This window comes from Procambarus clarkii, chromosome 42 (assembly GCF_040958095.1).
Source record: "Procambarus clarkii isolate CNS0578487 chromosome 42, FALCON_Pclarkii_2.0, whole genome shotgun sequence".
Classification (NCBI taxonomy): Eukaryota; Metazoa; Arthropoda; class Malacostraca; order Decapoda; family Cambaridae; genus Procambarus; species Procambarus clarkii.
The window spans coordinates 33,852,869-33,869,809 of NC_091191.1; the positions used below are offsets into that span (position 1 = coordinate 33,852,869).

The 16,941-nt window shown below is 42.7% G+C and overlaps 1 protein-coding gene across 1 annotated transcript in view; it reads left to right on the forward strand.

Annotated features, from left to right (window-relative positions):
* Positions 1 to 8,541, forward strand: part of LOC123749975 (putative neural-cadherin 2) — a 248,062-nt gene extending 239,521 nt beyond the window's left edge. The window contains exons 26-28 of the mRNA XM_069339741.1: positions 6,110 to 6,316; positions 6,781 to 7,032; positions 7,992 to 8,541. Of these exons, the coding sequence (XP_069195842.1) occupies positions 6,110 to 6,316; positions 6,781 to 7,032; positions 7,992 to 8,065 (533 nt within the window). The 3' untranslated portion in view covers positions 8,066 to 8,541. The remainder of the gene's footprint in view (positions 1 to 6,109; positions 6,317 to 6,780; positions 7,033 to 7,991) is intronic.
* The last annotated feature ends 8,400 nt before the right edge of the window (positions 8,542 to 16,941 follow it).

Here is a 16,941-nt window from a genome sequence, read left to right on the forward strand (position 1 = left end):
TAAGGAGTCAGAAGCCTTCGAGTTCCTGCAAGATTTCACTCTAAAAAGTCTTAGGCAAATGTCAAAGACGGTGTCTTCATCAGACCAACAGATAAAAAAAGATCGTAGAGTACAAGAAATTCCCCAAAGAAGGCCCCTAAGAAAGAAATGGGTCGTGAGTAAATTTTTTCATCAAATCCCAGGGCATGTTCTTGTGGCGCTGGGCCTACACGAGTGAGAAAGGTTGAATGGTCCCAAAGGCAATAAATGACAAAGAACTCTATGACCAGACCAGGATTCGCATCTGCGTTTCCAGGGCTCATCCCACTCAATCATTCCAGCAGAATATGGGCGATAAATACACACAACTAAAAGTTTTGTTTTATATTAATTTAAAACGTAATATAAAACACAGAAAAATTTTAAACAATATTATTTTTAATTCGAATCCCTATTTAATAAGCTATATGATAAAACTTCTCATAATGTTATATTCATCATTATTCAGCTGATATTTTACTGATATGTTGATAATAGTCTACATCATTAGACTACTGTCAGTGTAGGTCACATCATTAGACTACTGTCAGTGTAGGTCACATCATTAGACTACTGTCAGTGTAGGTCACATCATTAGACTACTGCCAGTGTAGGTCACATCATTAGACTACTGTCAGTGTAGGTCACATCATTAGACTACTGTCAGTGTAGGTCACATCATTAGACTACTGTCAGTGTAGGTCACATCATTAGACTACTGCCAGTGTAGGTCACATCATTAGACTACTGTCAGTGTAGACCACATCATTAGACTACTGTCAGTGTAGGTCACATCATTAGACTACTGTCAGTGTAGGTCACATCATTAGACTACTGTCAGTGTAGGTCATATCATTAGACTACTGTCAGTGTAGATCACATCATTAGACTACTGTCAGTGTAGGTCACATCATTAGACTACTGTCAGTGTAGGTCACATCATTAGACTACTGTCAGTGTAAGCCACATCATTAGACTACTGTCAGTGTAAGCCACATCATTAGACTACTGTCAGTGTAGGCCACATCGTTTTACTACTATTAGTGTAGGCAACATATTAGACTACTCTCAGTGTAGGCCACATCATTAGACTGTCAGTGTAGGCCACACCATTAGACTACTGTCAGTGTTGGACACATCACTTGACTGTCAGTGTAGGTAACATCACCAGACTGTCAGTGTTGGTCACATCACTAGACTGTCGGTGTAGGTCACATCACTAGATTGTCAGTGTGGGTCACATCACTAGACTGTCAGTGGGGGTCACATCACTAGACTGTCAGTGTAGGGCTCATCGCTAGTCTGTCAGTGTAGGTCACATCACTAGACTGTCAGTGTAGACCTCACCATTAGACTACTGTCAGTGTAGGTAACATCACTAGACTGTCTTACCTTGAGGTTACCTTGAGGTGCTTCCGGGCCTAACGTCCCCGCGGCGCGGTCGTCGACCAGGCCTCCTGGTTGCCGGACTGATCAACCAGGCTGTTGGACGCAGCTGCATGCAGCCTGACGTATGAGTCACAGCCTGGATGATCAGGTATCCTTTGGAGGTGTTTATCCAGTTCTCTCTTGAACACTGTGAGGGGATTGCCAGTTATGCCCCATATGTGTAGCGAAAACGTGTTGAACAGTCTCGGGCCTCTGATGTTGATAGAGTTCTCTCTCAGAGGACCTGTTGCACCTCTGCTTTTCGACGGGGGGTATTCTGCACATCCTACCATGTCTTCTGGTCTCATGTGATGTTATTTCTGTGTGCAGTTTCGGGACCAGCCCCTCTAATATTTTCCATGTGTAAATTATTATGTACCTCTCCCGCCTGCGCTCAAGGGAGTACAGATTTAGGCTCTTTAGTCGGTCCCAGTAGTTTAGATGTTTTACAGAGTGGATTCTAGCAGTAAAGGATCTCTGCACGCTCTCCAGGTCAGCAATTTCTCCAGCTTTGAAAGGGGCTGTCATTGTGCAGCAGTACTCCACTCTAGAGAGCACAAGCGTTTTGAAAAGTATCATCATCGGTATAGCATCTCTAGTGTGAAAAGTTCTTGTTATCCAACCTGTCATTTTTCTTGCAGTTGTGACGGCTACTTTATTGTGTTCTTTAAAAGTAAGGTCTTCCGACATGAGTACACCCAGATTCTTTACATTGCCTTTTCGTTCTATGTTATGATTTGCCTGAGTTTTGTACGTGGTTTCCGTTTTTATATTTTCATTTTTTCCATAGCGCATGAGCTGGAACTTATCTTCGTTAAAGATCATATTATTTTCTGTAGCCCATAGAAAGACCTGATCTACATCTGACTGCAGGTTTGCCGTGTCCTCTATGTTGCCTACTCATGAAGATCCTAGTGTCATCTGCAAAGGATGATACAGTGCTATAGGTTGTGTTCTTTTCTATGTCCGATATGAGGATGAGAAAAAGTACTGGAGCAAGCACAGTACCCTGGGGGACTGAGCTTTTCACGGTTGATGGGCTGGATTTTATTTTGTTGACTATTACACATTGGGTTCTGTTGGTCAGGAAATTGTAGATCCATCTGCCTATTTTTCCGGTAATTCCTTTTGAACGCATTTTATGTGCAATAACACCATGGTCACATTTATCAAAAGCTTTTGCGAAATCTGTGTAAATTACATCAGCGTTTTGTTTGTCTTCCATAGCATCTAATGCCATATCATAGTGGCCCAGCAACTGCGACAGGTAAGAGCGCCCTGTTCTGAAACCATGTTGTCCGGGGTATGGAGATGCTGTGATTCCATGTATTTTGTGACCTTACTTCTTAGCACTCTCTCAAAAATTTTTATGATGTTCGATGTTAGTGCTATCGGTCTGTAATTTTTTGCCTCTGCCATATTTCCTCCTTTATGAAGTGGTGCTATCTCTGCTGTTTTTAGTATATCAGGAATAACGCCAGTATATAGGCTTTGTCTCCACAGAATGTGGAGGGCCTGCGATAGTGTTTTTTTTACAGTTCTTGATGAATATGGAGTTCCAAGAATCCGGGCCTGGTGCAGAGTGCATAGGCATACTGTTTATGGCTTCTTCAAAATCCAGTGGGGATAGGGTGACGTCTGATACATGATTTGATGTTGGTATCATATCAATGAAAAATTCATTTGGGTTATCAATCTTTAGTGTGTTTAATGGCTCTCTGAAAACAGAGGCGTACTGCTTCCTAAGTAGCTCGCTCATTTCTTTGTTGTCATCGGTGAAAGTTCCATCTCCCTTTCGCAGGGGCCCGATACTAGATGTGGTTTTTTATCCTGATTTTGCATAGGAGAAAAAATATTTCGGATTTCTCTCTATTTCACTGATGGCCTTATGCTCTCTTTGCCTCTCCTGGGTTTTGTATGATTCTTGTAGCTTGCGTTCAATTGTTTCTATTTCTCTACCTAATCTTCTTCGACGTTCTTGAGATAGGGTGCGACTCTCAAGTTGTTCCGCGATTCGTTTTCTTCGCCTATATAGGGAACGACGTTCCCGTTGCAATCTGCATCTCTTCCTCTTTTTCCTTAGGGGTATGCCGTTTGAACATATTTCTAGTGCTACTGAGCTTATTTTTTCAAGGCACTGGTTCAGGTTTGCATTTTCTAGCTGTTCTTCCCAGTTTATTTCTGTGAAGTCCTCTTTTATTTGCTCCCAGTTTATCTGTTTATTATTGAAGTTGAATTTGCTGAAATCTCCTCCACCGGGAATCTGGACTGCTTTTGAAGGTCTACTCCCCTTGGTTGTCATAACTTCAATTAAGTTGTGACCTGAATAACAGGTATTTGTAATCACTATGTTCCTGATCAATTCATCATTATTAGTGAAAATGAGGTCCAGCGTGTTCTCCTTCCTAGTTGGTTCTATTATTTGCTGGTTTAAGGCAAACCAGTCGCACATCCGTAGCAGGTCATTTGCATGTGCCTGTTCATTTAGGCTACTTCCTGGTATTCTTTCTGATATTACTGTATTAGCCAGGTGCTTCCATTTCAGGTGCCGTAGGTTGAAGTCCCCAAGCAGGATGATGTTCGGGGCTGGATTTGGGAGGTTATCCAAGGAGTGTTCTATTTTCATTAGTTGGTCTTTAAACTGCTGAGGGTTTACCTCCGGTGACTTATATACAAGGACAATAACTACATTTAGAATATCTATTTTGATTATCAGCACTTCCACAATATCATTCGAGGTGTTTTGCAGCTCAGTACAGATGAGTGTGTCTTTGATGTAGAGGCTGACCCCACCCTGAAGCCGGTGTTTCCTATCACATCTGAAAAGATTGTACTCTGAGATCCATATTTCACCATCACGGTAGTCCTTTGTGTGGGTCTCTGTTAGGGGCTGCAAGCACTGCATTTGCCTCATGAAGGAGACCATCTAAACTGAACTTTGTTGGATTTGCGCGTTTTTATACCCTGGATGTTGGCAAATATAAATGATGTTATCGTGTTAGTGGTAGTGCTGGAAGCCTTACTTGGTGTTAATATCTGAGGCTCTGGTAAGGAGGCCACTGTGTTTGCGTCCAGGGTGTGTTGTTTTGGAAGTGATTCGTCCAGTTTTGGTAGTTGGACGGGTGTTGTGTGGTGTAGTACCTGTGTGCTTGTTGATAATTTGTATTCCAGTCTTGTGGGTATCTCCCTTCCCCTCTGTAATCCTGTAGTGGTTCCATCTGACTGTTCCTCTCTCTTATATTTACTACTCTGTTTCTGCCTTCCTCTAAAAAATTTCCAGTAGTGTCATATTGATCTTCCCGTCTACGTACCTCTCACGTGGAATTCCGGAAACTGAAGATTGTAGCATTTTTTGTCCCTAATTGAAAATTGACATAATTTAGGGTGGAAGTATCTACACCCTGTTCCAAAACGGCATGTACCCCTCGCCAACATGTTCCTGCATTTTCGAGGATGCAGAAAATGACATTTTGCTCCTAATTTTCCATATTTGCATATTCCTTTAGCGTAGAATTTGCAAATGTCTTCCGGTTTTGCGTTTTTCAAGGTATTTGTATCTGTGTCTGTCTTGTCTACCTCTTTATTGGAGCCATCTCCGTTTTTCGTCCCAATTCCTTCATTTATGCACTCTGTCTCACTGTTGCTCTCATTGTCTATATTGCCTGGCTCTGCAATATTGCTGTTATTTTGTACCACAATACCCTCTTCCTCCACACTACTGCTGCGGTTCTCTAAACTATCTGTTCCTGAGTTTTGGTCGTTACCCAATGTTGTCTTTTTCCAGTCCGCATATATTACTGGTAGCTTGTCTGTGAATGATAATCTCTGTGACTCGAGAATGTTTTTCATCAGTTTAGTTATGTTCTCTAACATTAATCTGTCATCTTTGCAAACCCAGTAAATTCCTTGCCTTTTTGTGCTTCCTTGTGCTTTTTGTGCATTTGTCAGTGTTGGTCACATCACTAGACTGTCAGCGTGGGTCACATCACTAGACTGTTGGTGTAGGTCACATCACTAGACTGTCAGTTTGGGTCACATCACTAGACTGTCGGTGTAGGTCACATCACTAGACTGTCAGTGTTGGTCACATCACTAGACTGTCAGTGTGGGGTCACATCACTAGACTCTCAGTGTAGGTCACATCACTAGACTGTCAGTTTGGGTCACATCACTAGACTGTCGGAGTAGGTCACATCACTAGGCTGCCAGTGTGGGTCACATCATTAAACTGCCAATGTTGGTAACAACACGAAACTGTCAGTGTGGGGTCACATCACAAGATTGTCAGTGCAGGTCACATCACTAGATTGTCAGTGCAGGTCACATCACTAGACTGTCAGTGCAGGTCACATCACTAGATTGTCAATGCAGGTCCCATCATTAGACTGTCAGTGTGGGGTCACATAAGTAGACTGTCGGTGTAGGTCGCATCACTAGACTGTCAGTGTGGGGTCACATCACTTGACTGTCAGAGTAGGCCACATCATTAGATTGTCAGTGTGGGCCACATCACTAGACTGTCAGTGTGGGCCACATCACTTGACTGTCAGTGTGGGGTCACATCACTTGACTGTCAGTGTGGGCCACATCATTAGATTGTCAGTCTAGGTCACATCACTAGACTACTAAACCTTGAGCTCATCCCGTGCTCCTCCCAAAACAGTGCTGATCTGCGCCTTTCTGCTGCATCAGCACCACCGCCGCTCTGCGCTGCGCAGAGGCGCCGCTGACAACAAGGAAGACGCCGTCAGCTGTGAGCAACAGGTTTCCCCGCCCTGCAACAACACGCCCAACCTGCTGGAGCTGCAACTGTTGACGCCGCCCAAAGCCAACGGTCAGCCAGCCTGGACCAAGAACCCCAACATAGCAGGTATGTGGCCCTCCCCCCCCCTACCAGCCTGGACCAAGAACCCCAACATAGCAGGTATGTGGTCATCCCCCTATCAGCCTTGACCAGAAACCCAACATAGCAGGTATGTGGCCCTCTTCCTACCAGCCTGGACCAAGAACCCCAACAAAGCAGGTATGGGGCCCTTCCCACTACCAGCCTGAATCAGAAACCTTAACCTACCAGGTCAGTGGCCTCTTGAGTTGCATTAAGTACTTGATCAAAGCCAGCGAATGGCTTCATCCCGGTAGGCATCAGAGGAGCCCTTCAATACCATTCACAAGTGATTAAGTATCTTTATAGTTTCAGCTTCCATATGCTATTCGGATCTCTGTGTATAACTCGCTTGCCCTTGGAGAGAACTGTATTTATATCTTTATCTCGTCAGCTTATGTAAGTTTTTTTCTGAGAATGTTTTGTTTATTTCATTTAATAATATTGGGCAGGCGTAGATGTGCTGCAGGTGGACGCCGCCTCTGAGACCAGCAGCATGGAGGACCAGCGACGGAGCGGGTCCTTAGTGCCTGCCCCGGACGTTGAGCGTGGAGGCAGGAAATCCGGAGGGACGACGCTGGAGAATGGGAAGCAGAACGGCGTCGGCGGTAAGAGAGGTACCGACAGTATCCCTCCCGCAGGGGACCACCTGAGGAATTATGCTTACGAAGGCGATGGCTCTTCTCCCGGATCACTGTCTTCCTGTGAGTTTGAACTGCTGTGTGTGGAAGATACATGATTTTGTTTTACATGTTTTAAGACCAGAGAATTGTTTGCTGCACTCATAAACACATGCAGAAACACACACACACACACACACACACACACACACACACACACACACACACACACACACACACACACACACACACACATACACACACCACAATCACATACCACACTCATCCACACATGCTCACGAGTGAGCAGATTACTAGGAGAGTACAAGATTACATTTTGTTCTGTAATTAAGAAGTTAAATTCTTACCTGTAAAACCGTGTTATTTTTAGTAATAATGTGCAAGGGGTCGTCGGATCCCTTTTTTCATCTGTTGTTATAAATTTGCTATTCTAGGATGTCGCAACAAATTAATAAGAATGTATGTCACATTAAGAATAATCTGAAGTATGTTTTTCTATAGATCATCCGCGTAAATTTAACCTGTGTTGTGATAATATGCGATGTTAGTGCTTCAATAGTTTTGTGGATCTATTAGCAGTATTAATGGATTTCTTTCCTACTGAATGTTCCACGTCGGCTCCAGACCTCACTTACGTGATATATATCAACGTTTCAATTAATTTTCTCATTGATATATCACGTTAGTGGGATTTCCTTGTCTTGGAAGTTAGAGGGTTCGGTTGGTGACCTTTACCTACACCAGAGTGCTTGGCGTTTATATGTGAAACTTGGACCGGCTTCAGTAGAAGCCTGCTAACCTCCCGTGGATTCAGTGAAATCCCTGGTTGTATAAATTAGACCATGTTGTGGTACAGTGGTAAGGTGCGCGGCCTCAAGGACGTACCTTGATCACTGGTTCGAGTCACTTCAGTGCTCCAAATGATTTTCTAATAACGCTCAGCATTACTATAACAATACTCTCAGTGCCACTCTTTCAGTATCAGTGCCACTATAACATGCTGAGTAAAACTGTTACTTCAGGTCTGGAGAGCTGCAGAGGAAGTGCCAAGTTTCTGGGCGGATTCCGTGAGGTGGCGCACATGCTGGAGTCCTGACACACCGCCAACACCAGTCCACAGTCCACCCACTCAACAACAGCCTCAGGCAAACCAAACGGAGCCTCGCCCGTGACAGCAGTTATCTGCACCTCCATTGGAGCCAACAGAGGGGTAGCAACCTCCACCCTGTACGTAACGACTAGGCCTCTGTCCCTGTCAGCCAGTGACGACTTCACGGGGCTGCAAGACCTTGAGTGTGGAGTCAGTTCTGTCTCGCCGCCAACGCCAGACTCTCCTAGTGCCTTCGGAAGGAAATGATTAGCTTGTTGGTAGTGAAGAGTTTTTAAATATCTGTCCAGAAATTCATTCCCTGAAGTGAAACAAATCTTTTGTGCTTTTGTATCACCATAACCGTTAACTGTTCCCTGTTGTTTGTCTGTGCACAAAACCATTGTTATTACTTGACATTTGATGTAATTCGTGTAATTATTCGTCCAGTTTCAAATAACTTTATACAAAGAGAGAGAGAGAGAGAGAGAGAGAGAGAGAGAGAGAGAGAGAGAGAGAGAGAGAGAGAGAGAGAGAGAGAGAGAGAGAGGAGAGAGAGAGAGGAGAGAGAGAGAGAGAGGAGAGAGAGAAAGTGAGGAGAGAGAGAAAGTGAGGAGAGAGAGAGAAAGAGAGAGAGAGGAGAGAGAGAAAGAGAGAGAGAGGAGAGAGAGAAAGAGAGAGAGAGGAGAGAGAGAAAGTGAGGAGAGAGAGAAAGAGAGAGAGAGGAGAGAGAGAGAGGAGAGAGAGAGAGGAGAGAGAGAGAGAGAGGAGAGAGAGAAAGTGAGGAGAGAGAGAAAGTGAGGAGAGAGAGACAGAGAGAGAGGAGAGAGAGAGAGAGAGGAGAGAGAGAAAGTGAGGAGAGAGAGAATGTGAGGAGAGAGAGAATGTGAGGAGAGAGAGAAAGAGAGAGAGAGAGAGAGAGAGAGAGAGAGAGAGAGAGAGAGAGAGAGAGAGAGAGAGAGAGAGAGAGAGAGAGAGAGAGAGAGAGAGAGAGAGAGAGAGAGAGAGACTCTTCATCCACGTACTGGGTTGTAGACAATATAATGGATTGGTTTAATGTTGGACAAAAGGCCTGTGAACCATGGGAGGGTTATTAAGGCCACTACATTATCTTACTGACCAACCAGAAAGTATACATTTAATTATGAATATATTCCAGGACTAAAGTAAACTCTGAACAGTATATACACCGAGAAGTGGAACACATCTCTCGGTGGGTATATCCCTTCGGCGGTATTCATTTGTTGAAGCCCTTGTTGAATGAAGACTCTAAGGTTGGTAGGAGACATTCTTGTAAGACTCATGCTATTTACAGCAAATTGCCTTAACAAAACAATTGCAGAGAAGACGGGGATGACATTCATCGTCAGGCAGGGAAAGGCTTTTCTGTCCATCTTAATTAAAGAAGTTAGGCCGTTTAGTTAATTTTATGCTTGCATGCTTCATACGCTGTTCGAGTCATTCTTACTGAAGTAGAAAATTTGAATTTCGTGGATCTTCCTGTTTCCTGAATTGCTGAACTTCAACAATAATATCCTCGATTTACAACCACTAACAAGAGGTATCACTAGGACCCATAGTTTTGTCTACATAATTAATATCGAACATTGCACAGATAGATCTCTTGAGGAACTTGTGAGTGACAAGGATGGAGATCGAGCTGTGAAATATTAGCTTTCTTTATGGATAACTATATAAAATATAGTGTTTTACTTAATTATGACTGGAATATTTTTTTGTATATATTAATTTTATTTTGTAACGTAGCATAAGGCGTTGTTATCAACGTAATTTTTTAAATAAAAGTTTTTTTCGTGTGGAAGTGTTATTTTCGTGTTGTCCTCTTGGCCCCTTGGTGGCCGGCCCAGCCGTGGTTTCAGGCGTTGCTTGCTCGGTGTCCGAACCCGGAGGTTTTCCAGCAGCTCCGCCTCTTTCAGCACATCGGACCGGTCCGTCACGTGACTGGTTCGATCTTCTCCTCGATTCTTCGCTTATGGTATTTTTGACTCGAGTTTGTCATCTCTTCTATGGTGACTAGGTGGTTTCCTTGTTAGTGTCCCACCTGCGGATTTCGTTTCAGCGGCAGTATGAAGTTTCCTGGCAGTCCTTCCGTTTCTTTTTGACTCTTCGTCGTTGTACTCGCTTTCGGTTCAGGTGGTGTTGTCCTTTCTCTCTTGGTTGTTCCATGACCGTCATCTTATGCTGAATACTATCTCCTCGTATCGGGCGGCACTGGCGGAGCCGCTTCAGCTTGCTTTCGGTATAGATGTTACTTCTGCCCCGTTTCGCAAGCGTTCTCGTGCGTTGTTTCACCTCCGGCCTGCTCATGCGCCGCCTGAGCCGTCCTGGTCAATGGACAGACTGCTCTCCTATCTCTGTTCTCCTTGTTTGTTGTGGCCCCTTCGGTTCAGGATGGTTTCTCGAAGGCTCTCTACCTGTTGGCATTGGCCTCTTAGGGGTCGGGTCGGCGAGCTTCATGCTCTCCTCCGACGTTGGGGTTTCTGCTCTTTCGGGAGTGGTAATCGGTTTGTTCGTCTGCAGCAGTCTCCTTCTTTTCTGGTGAAGAATGAGACGGCTGCTTTCCGGAGGGGTCCTTGGGTTGAGATGCCTGGTTGGCCAGGCCAGGGGTGCATCATGTTTTGTGTCCGGTTGCGGCCCTCCGCCGATATTTGCGCGCCACGGCTTCTGTGTTCGGGGACGCGCTTTGGGTTGATCCGGTTTCCCTTCTTCCCTGTTCGCGGGGTCGGGTTTCCCAGGTCGTTTGCAGGGTTAATAAGTCTAGCCAGCCTGCGCTCTATCCCCATGCTCATGACGTTCATAAGTTCGCTGCTATTGCTGCCGTCTTTGACATGTTCTGGGCTGACATTAGGGCGCGGGGTTTTTGGCAGTCGAACAGGGTCATGGCTGCGTGCTACCTCGTGAACGTTCCTGGGCCTAGTCGGGCCTGTGTCGCTTGGGTCGGTGGATGCAGCCAGTTGTCTCGACTTCGGGTTGAGGAGTTAGCAGCGATCGCCTCCCGGGTAAGTCCCTCTGTTTTCCACTGTGGGTAGTTATCTCCGGGAAGCCGTAGGGGCTACCCCCAGAAAATAGAGATGAATATAATGAAAAGCCATTTTCTGGGTGAGACCCGGAGGCTTCCCGGCAAACCTCCCTCCCCCGGTCGGCGGGTTTTTCGCTTGTTTTGATGTCCAGCCTCGGAACTCGGAGGTGGATTGCCAGTGCAGTGGTTTGTGGCTCCCCCTTTCCCCTACCTGGGAGGGGGAAGCTGCGCAGACAGCGGCGGGGCGATGTGTGACGTCATGCTTGTTTCTGTTTGAAGAGTTCTATACACTTGTTTGGCTTTTTGTAGCAGTTTTCACCAGAATAGGAGTTTGTTTTGGGACGCTTACCTTTCTGGGTGCCAGATCCGGTTGATGGCAGACATAGAATGCTTCCAACCAAACAGGGGTTTCTATAGGCCATTGCTCCTCTGCCTCTTGTGAGGACAGGTTCTAGCTCATGGTCCCCAGTATGCCCACAGAACTCCATACACATGACTGATGCCAAAGACTGACATTAGCATATCCACCGGAATAGCCCCGGGGAAGCCTCCGGAGCTCACCCAAAAAATGACGTTTAATTATATTCAACGCTGGTATTTGTGATTACTGGTTAGGGCTAATGTTGTGAATAATCAATTGCTGTAGGGATAAAAAATATTTAAATAACTTAGTTTAATAGTTTTTGCTTAGTTAAAATCTTGATAAAGTGCTTAAACTGAATGTCATTGCATTATGAGTTCAACAAATTCTTCAGCATTTTTGTAAACTTCTTCATTCACTTTTGATCACTTACAGTTTATCTTGTCACTACTTATTACAGACCATTAATCCTTCAATACTGTTTTAATTAGGAAATGGTGAACTGTGATGAGCAAAATATGAATAACATGCTCAGTTCAGCTTTTCAATATATTGTATGGAGTTTTTTTATGAATTCCTGTGATGGAATATGAATGGCGTGATGCAGTACATGGTATGCGGATCATTTGGCTAATTTTTTAAACATCTTTGCGTCTGGCCAGTAACTGGATGGATGGCCACGTAGATTGTAGTATCTTTAGCTAGGGGGGAACCTAAACCTAACAGGTGTGATGTCCCAAAAATGGGACATAAAAAAATATAGTCTTATGCCTAATTAAGGCTGTTGACATGAAAGCAGACTTTGAAATTGGAATGGAAATGCACATTTCAAACTTTGTGATGCACTAGTCACATGTTATCAGAATTGTTTTTATTTGATCTGGGAAAATCTAATCACTCTTGTTCCTGAATGGTATTGCCACTTTGGATGGAAAATAAACCCTTGCTTTACCATAACATAAGTAAATGTTGATTAGGTTTGTGTGCATATTTGGCAAAATGAAGGGCAGGTAATTGATAGGTCCATTTGTGTTGTTGTTTTGTAGGTTCCTACTGCATAAAATCTAGTTATGTTTCGTATATTGTGAAGCTCAAGACTTTTCGCAAGTCACCTTCACACCAAAATTGTTCAAAGTCAATCTGATTTTGAGTGTTTTCCTACATTGCTCAGTTCAAATGACTGAAATTTGTGTTACCTGTGAATTACAGTTTAAAATGCTAGAAGAGTTCCATTTATTACTTTTAGACTGTAGCTGCTTCAAAGACCAATTTGGAGCATTAATTGTGCATTCTCAATCTTCACTTACAAAAGGTAGGAGAAGTAATTATCAATAGAAGGCACCAAACCGAGAAAAGGTAGAAGAAGTCAAGTGTAATTATGGAATTTAATCACCACCACTGATATCAGTATACTGTATTCACAAATAAATCAAGATAGGAAGATGACACTTAAAATACATCAACTTAAATTTTTTATCGGGTATAATAGCCATGTAGTACATAGTGGTTTGAATCTGTCTGCACTTCAGTACTATTGCATATAAACCCATAAAATATAAGCACACACATTTCAAACACTTATTCAAATAATGGTTTATCATTTGTAAGCATGTGAAATATGTCCATCAGTTTATTAATTAATTGTTTTTTCTCATATGTTTTATCTCAAAACCATCACCATGCTTCAAATTATCAGTATCTTAATTACAATACATATAAATTTTAACAGAAAAACTAAATCCTCTCATTTTCCTCCCCATAAAGTTGACCTTACTGCGTGCTCTTTCAACAGGAATTCCCGTAGATGGAGGGAGTGACTGGCTGTGTCTCAATCGTGATTTTGTTGAATATGTAGTTAACAGTCAGGATCAGCTTGTGAAAGGCCTCAAGAAATCTTATTCCTATTCGCTGTTACCTGCCGAGGTAAGCATTCCAGAATGCCTGTGCCCCTTGTCTCAGATTTTATTTCATTTTAATTATTCCCGTTTCTACAGTGTGTGTTTGTGCTAGTATGTTGCTTGTAGGTTGGAAGGATAAGCTCTTGGACCTGCCTTTTCATCATCAGGTATCTAGTTAAAAAATTATTTTAATTTCTTATTTCACTGTGATATCTACATTTATTGCTGTGAATTTAGTTGTCTTGCATTACCACCTTTAAGATTTCCTTTTGTTCACTACTCATGCACTGAAAGAGTAGTTCCTTCCCATACTCTTGTACTTACCTAAGTGTACTTAAATGATGATGGTGGCTCATGGTGTCCCCGTTTTCCCCCAGGTGCTCCTTGTTATATAATGCTTTGAAATTACTGTACTGATGGTTTTGGCTTCCAACCGTCTACCACTGTTTGAAATAGTGAACTTTCTAATGTTTTTTTCAGCAGCGTTGTTTCCTTAGTTTGAATTTTAGTCCTCATGTTTTTGAAGCTGCAGTTTACAAAAATTCTTTGTCAATTTTGTCAATTCCTAATACTGTTTTGTACGCAGTGGTCATATCACATCTTTTTCTTCTATCTTCCAACTTTAGCGTATTAAGAATATATAAGAAAAGGACACTTATTGAAAAATTATTATATGTACTATAAAATTAGTATATGTGATGTAAAAGGGAAAGAATATTACATTGGCTCTTCTGGCAAGTGGAATGCCAATCACATTAAACGAAAAAAATAAAACAAAGTAAATAAAACTGCTTCTGACCTCTTTACGGTGTGAGAGCTGCGGGTAAAGTTCAAAAAATGAAAAACTTTAAATATATAATAAAAAATGACTTTAACAACAAATAAAGCAACTCCCATAATCTACTTGGCGAAACACAAAACACAATGTAATATGAACAGGTGACAGTTACGCTAATAGCAAATTAAGGTGAAATATATAACATACAATAAGCAGCACGCATCTACGGTTTCCTGGAAGGTTACAGTAGACGTTACTGCTGAGAGCACGAAGTGTATTGTGAGGACTGGCTGGTGGTGAGCTGCTTATATAGGCGTCCAGGCCTAGTGTAGGTGGCGCTGATGTGCAGGGAACTATCGCCGGCAGTCTCAAACAAGCAATTAAGGGCTGGTCGACCGTCGAGTGGCGCTGGGCCCCCAGACAGACAGCAGTGTCCTGGTGTCTCGGGTACTTGAGGGTAGAGGGAGGGGTGGTGTCTGTCTGACACAGGTTCTGAACACTTATTGTTGATGTTCTTGATGTTGATTTCTTATACTGGAGTATGCAGATATGTTGTTGAATAGGCGGTAATGGAATAGGCAAGATCTCCTTGCCTAAGAGATTACTGTAACAATATGTATATCATCTTTTTTGTGTTCTATGCCACCTACAGTTTTGAAACTTTCGATGGTTCTGACCTACAGTAAATACACTTCATATGTAACCCTTTCATTCAATACTCTCCATCCATCTACCATAGCTTACAAATTAGAATTTACATGAATGTATTGTTTCCCTTGTTTTCTTAGTTTGAATTTATGGCCTCTTGTTCTTGATGGAGACGCGTTCAAAATTTGCTCTTTAACAATTTTATCTATTCAAGTTGCAGTTTTGTATGCGGTGATTATATAATTTATTTTTATTATGTTTAAAAGTTTTGACATGTGTGTGTGTGTTATTGTAAACATTTTATGCTGAAATGTATTCACATTTATTTGGCCCTTAATATGTGAAACAATATGTTAACTATTTAATTACAGTTAAATCTTGAGTGTATATGAATGACATAATTTCCAGCAAAGAAGATATGCATGAGATGCAATATTAGAACTTTTATGCTGATTACCCAAAAGACATTTGTGGCTTTTCAGAGATAGCCTAAACCCTCGTTTTATTTTTTCAGTCATTCTTTCATACTGTCTTGAGCAACTCGCGATTCTGCCAGTCATTCACGGACAACGATCTCCATGTAACTAACTGGAAAAGGAAACTGGGTTGCAAGTGTCAGTACAAACACATTGTTGACTGGTGCGGATGCTCTCCCAATGTCTTCATTCCAGGAGACTGGCCCAAGCTCGAGGTTAGTTATAATTATATTATCGAGTGAATAATTATATTATCAATAGTTGGAAGCTATATTCCAACCATTGCTTTAACCTTAACAGAAAGCATTTACATTGCCTGTGTTAAGAAAATCTTTTGTTGTAATTCAGTTAAAGAAATCCATTATTGACTGATGATATTTGGTAAAGTGTGTGTTACTACAGTGCATAATTTTGGTCTGGCTTTTGGAAGCAAAATGCTACCAGGCCTCTGAACTTGTGTAGGCATGTCTAACACAAGCACCAGAACCTGGTATGCTCGTAGAGGCATAGGGTGCATGGGATCCAAGATCATCCCAAGACTGAGTAAAACTCACCTGGGAAGTGCAGATGAAACAAACAGGCTACTTATCTTGATTCAAGATAGAAGAATGAAGCCACGCTAGCTGGAACCTGGCCAACCACACCTTTACTCACGTGGTCTTGCATGTATTACACCATCATCTCAACAGGGATCACTCTCCTTGTCTAGATAAATTACAACAGTCCTTGTAGCATAGTAGTACTGTGCGCGTCAAATGCTTTGCTAGCAATTTTTGTTAGATTCAAGCCCTTGGCAGGGAGGATTGAGTGGGAGCCGAGCCTTAACTGTCCTAAACAAATAAAAAGTTCGCCCAACTTTTGTTTAGTGTCATCTTCTCTGGTGTCATTCTGCATTCCCATTTCCTCTATAGAAAATTCCGCTTTTAAGGGGTTCAGGTATCCTCCTTTCTGGAGCTGCTTCTCTTCAGTTGTTTTGCTCAGGGTAGTACTTTGGACTTGGCCCGCTTGTCAGCCCTGTTGTAGAGTCGATAAATGACGCGAGGCTATAGTCTGGTTTGTGGGGGATTCTTTGTATCTTTCTGGGGATCTTCTTGAGTGGTGAACAAGAACTCTTTCAGTTTAGTTATGTGGTTCCATATGCTTATTCACGTCTGGTTTATGCAGTTCGGCGTGAAGTAGTTGGCTTCACATCCCTCGTGTCTGGCACTATTGGGTATTTTAATGGCTCTAATTGTTAGTTATATTGGGGCCATTGAGATTGTTGATTGGTTCTTGATGATGTCCTTACCCACCTGTGCTCGGTCCTCTTTGGTGTTTTTTCCTTGAGGGGGGGGGGGCTAGGTTGCATCTAGAGTGACAGCACTTATGTGAGGGTGTAGAATAGCTGAACTTGAAAGGAGCCCCAGTTACCATCTGGTAGCACACCTGGTAACTGTTGCATAAATTGTAAACCTTGGGCTAGTTCCTTGCCTTGTTTCAATCTCTTCGATCTATAATCAAGATACTGAATGTAGTTGGTTTTGTTTCGCCTTTACTCTCTGGCTGGGTTTTAATTGGTTCCACCTCAGATCTCCATGTTTCCCTTACCTCTACAAGCACAACAGTTCCTGATCCTATTATTAGATAAGTTTTAGCAAGTCTACAGACCTGGTAGAACTCTGGGTGTGTGTGTACTAGCACCAGG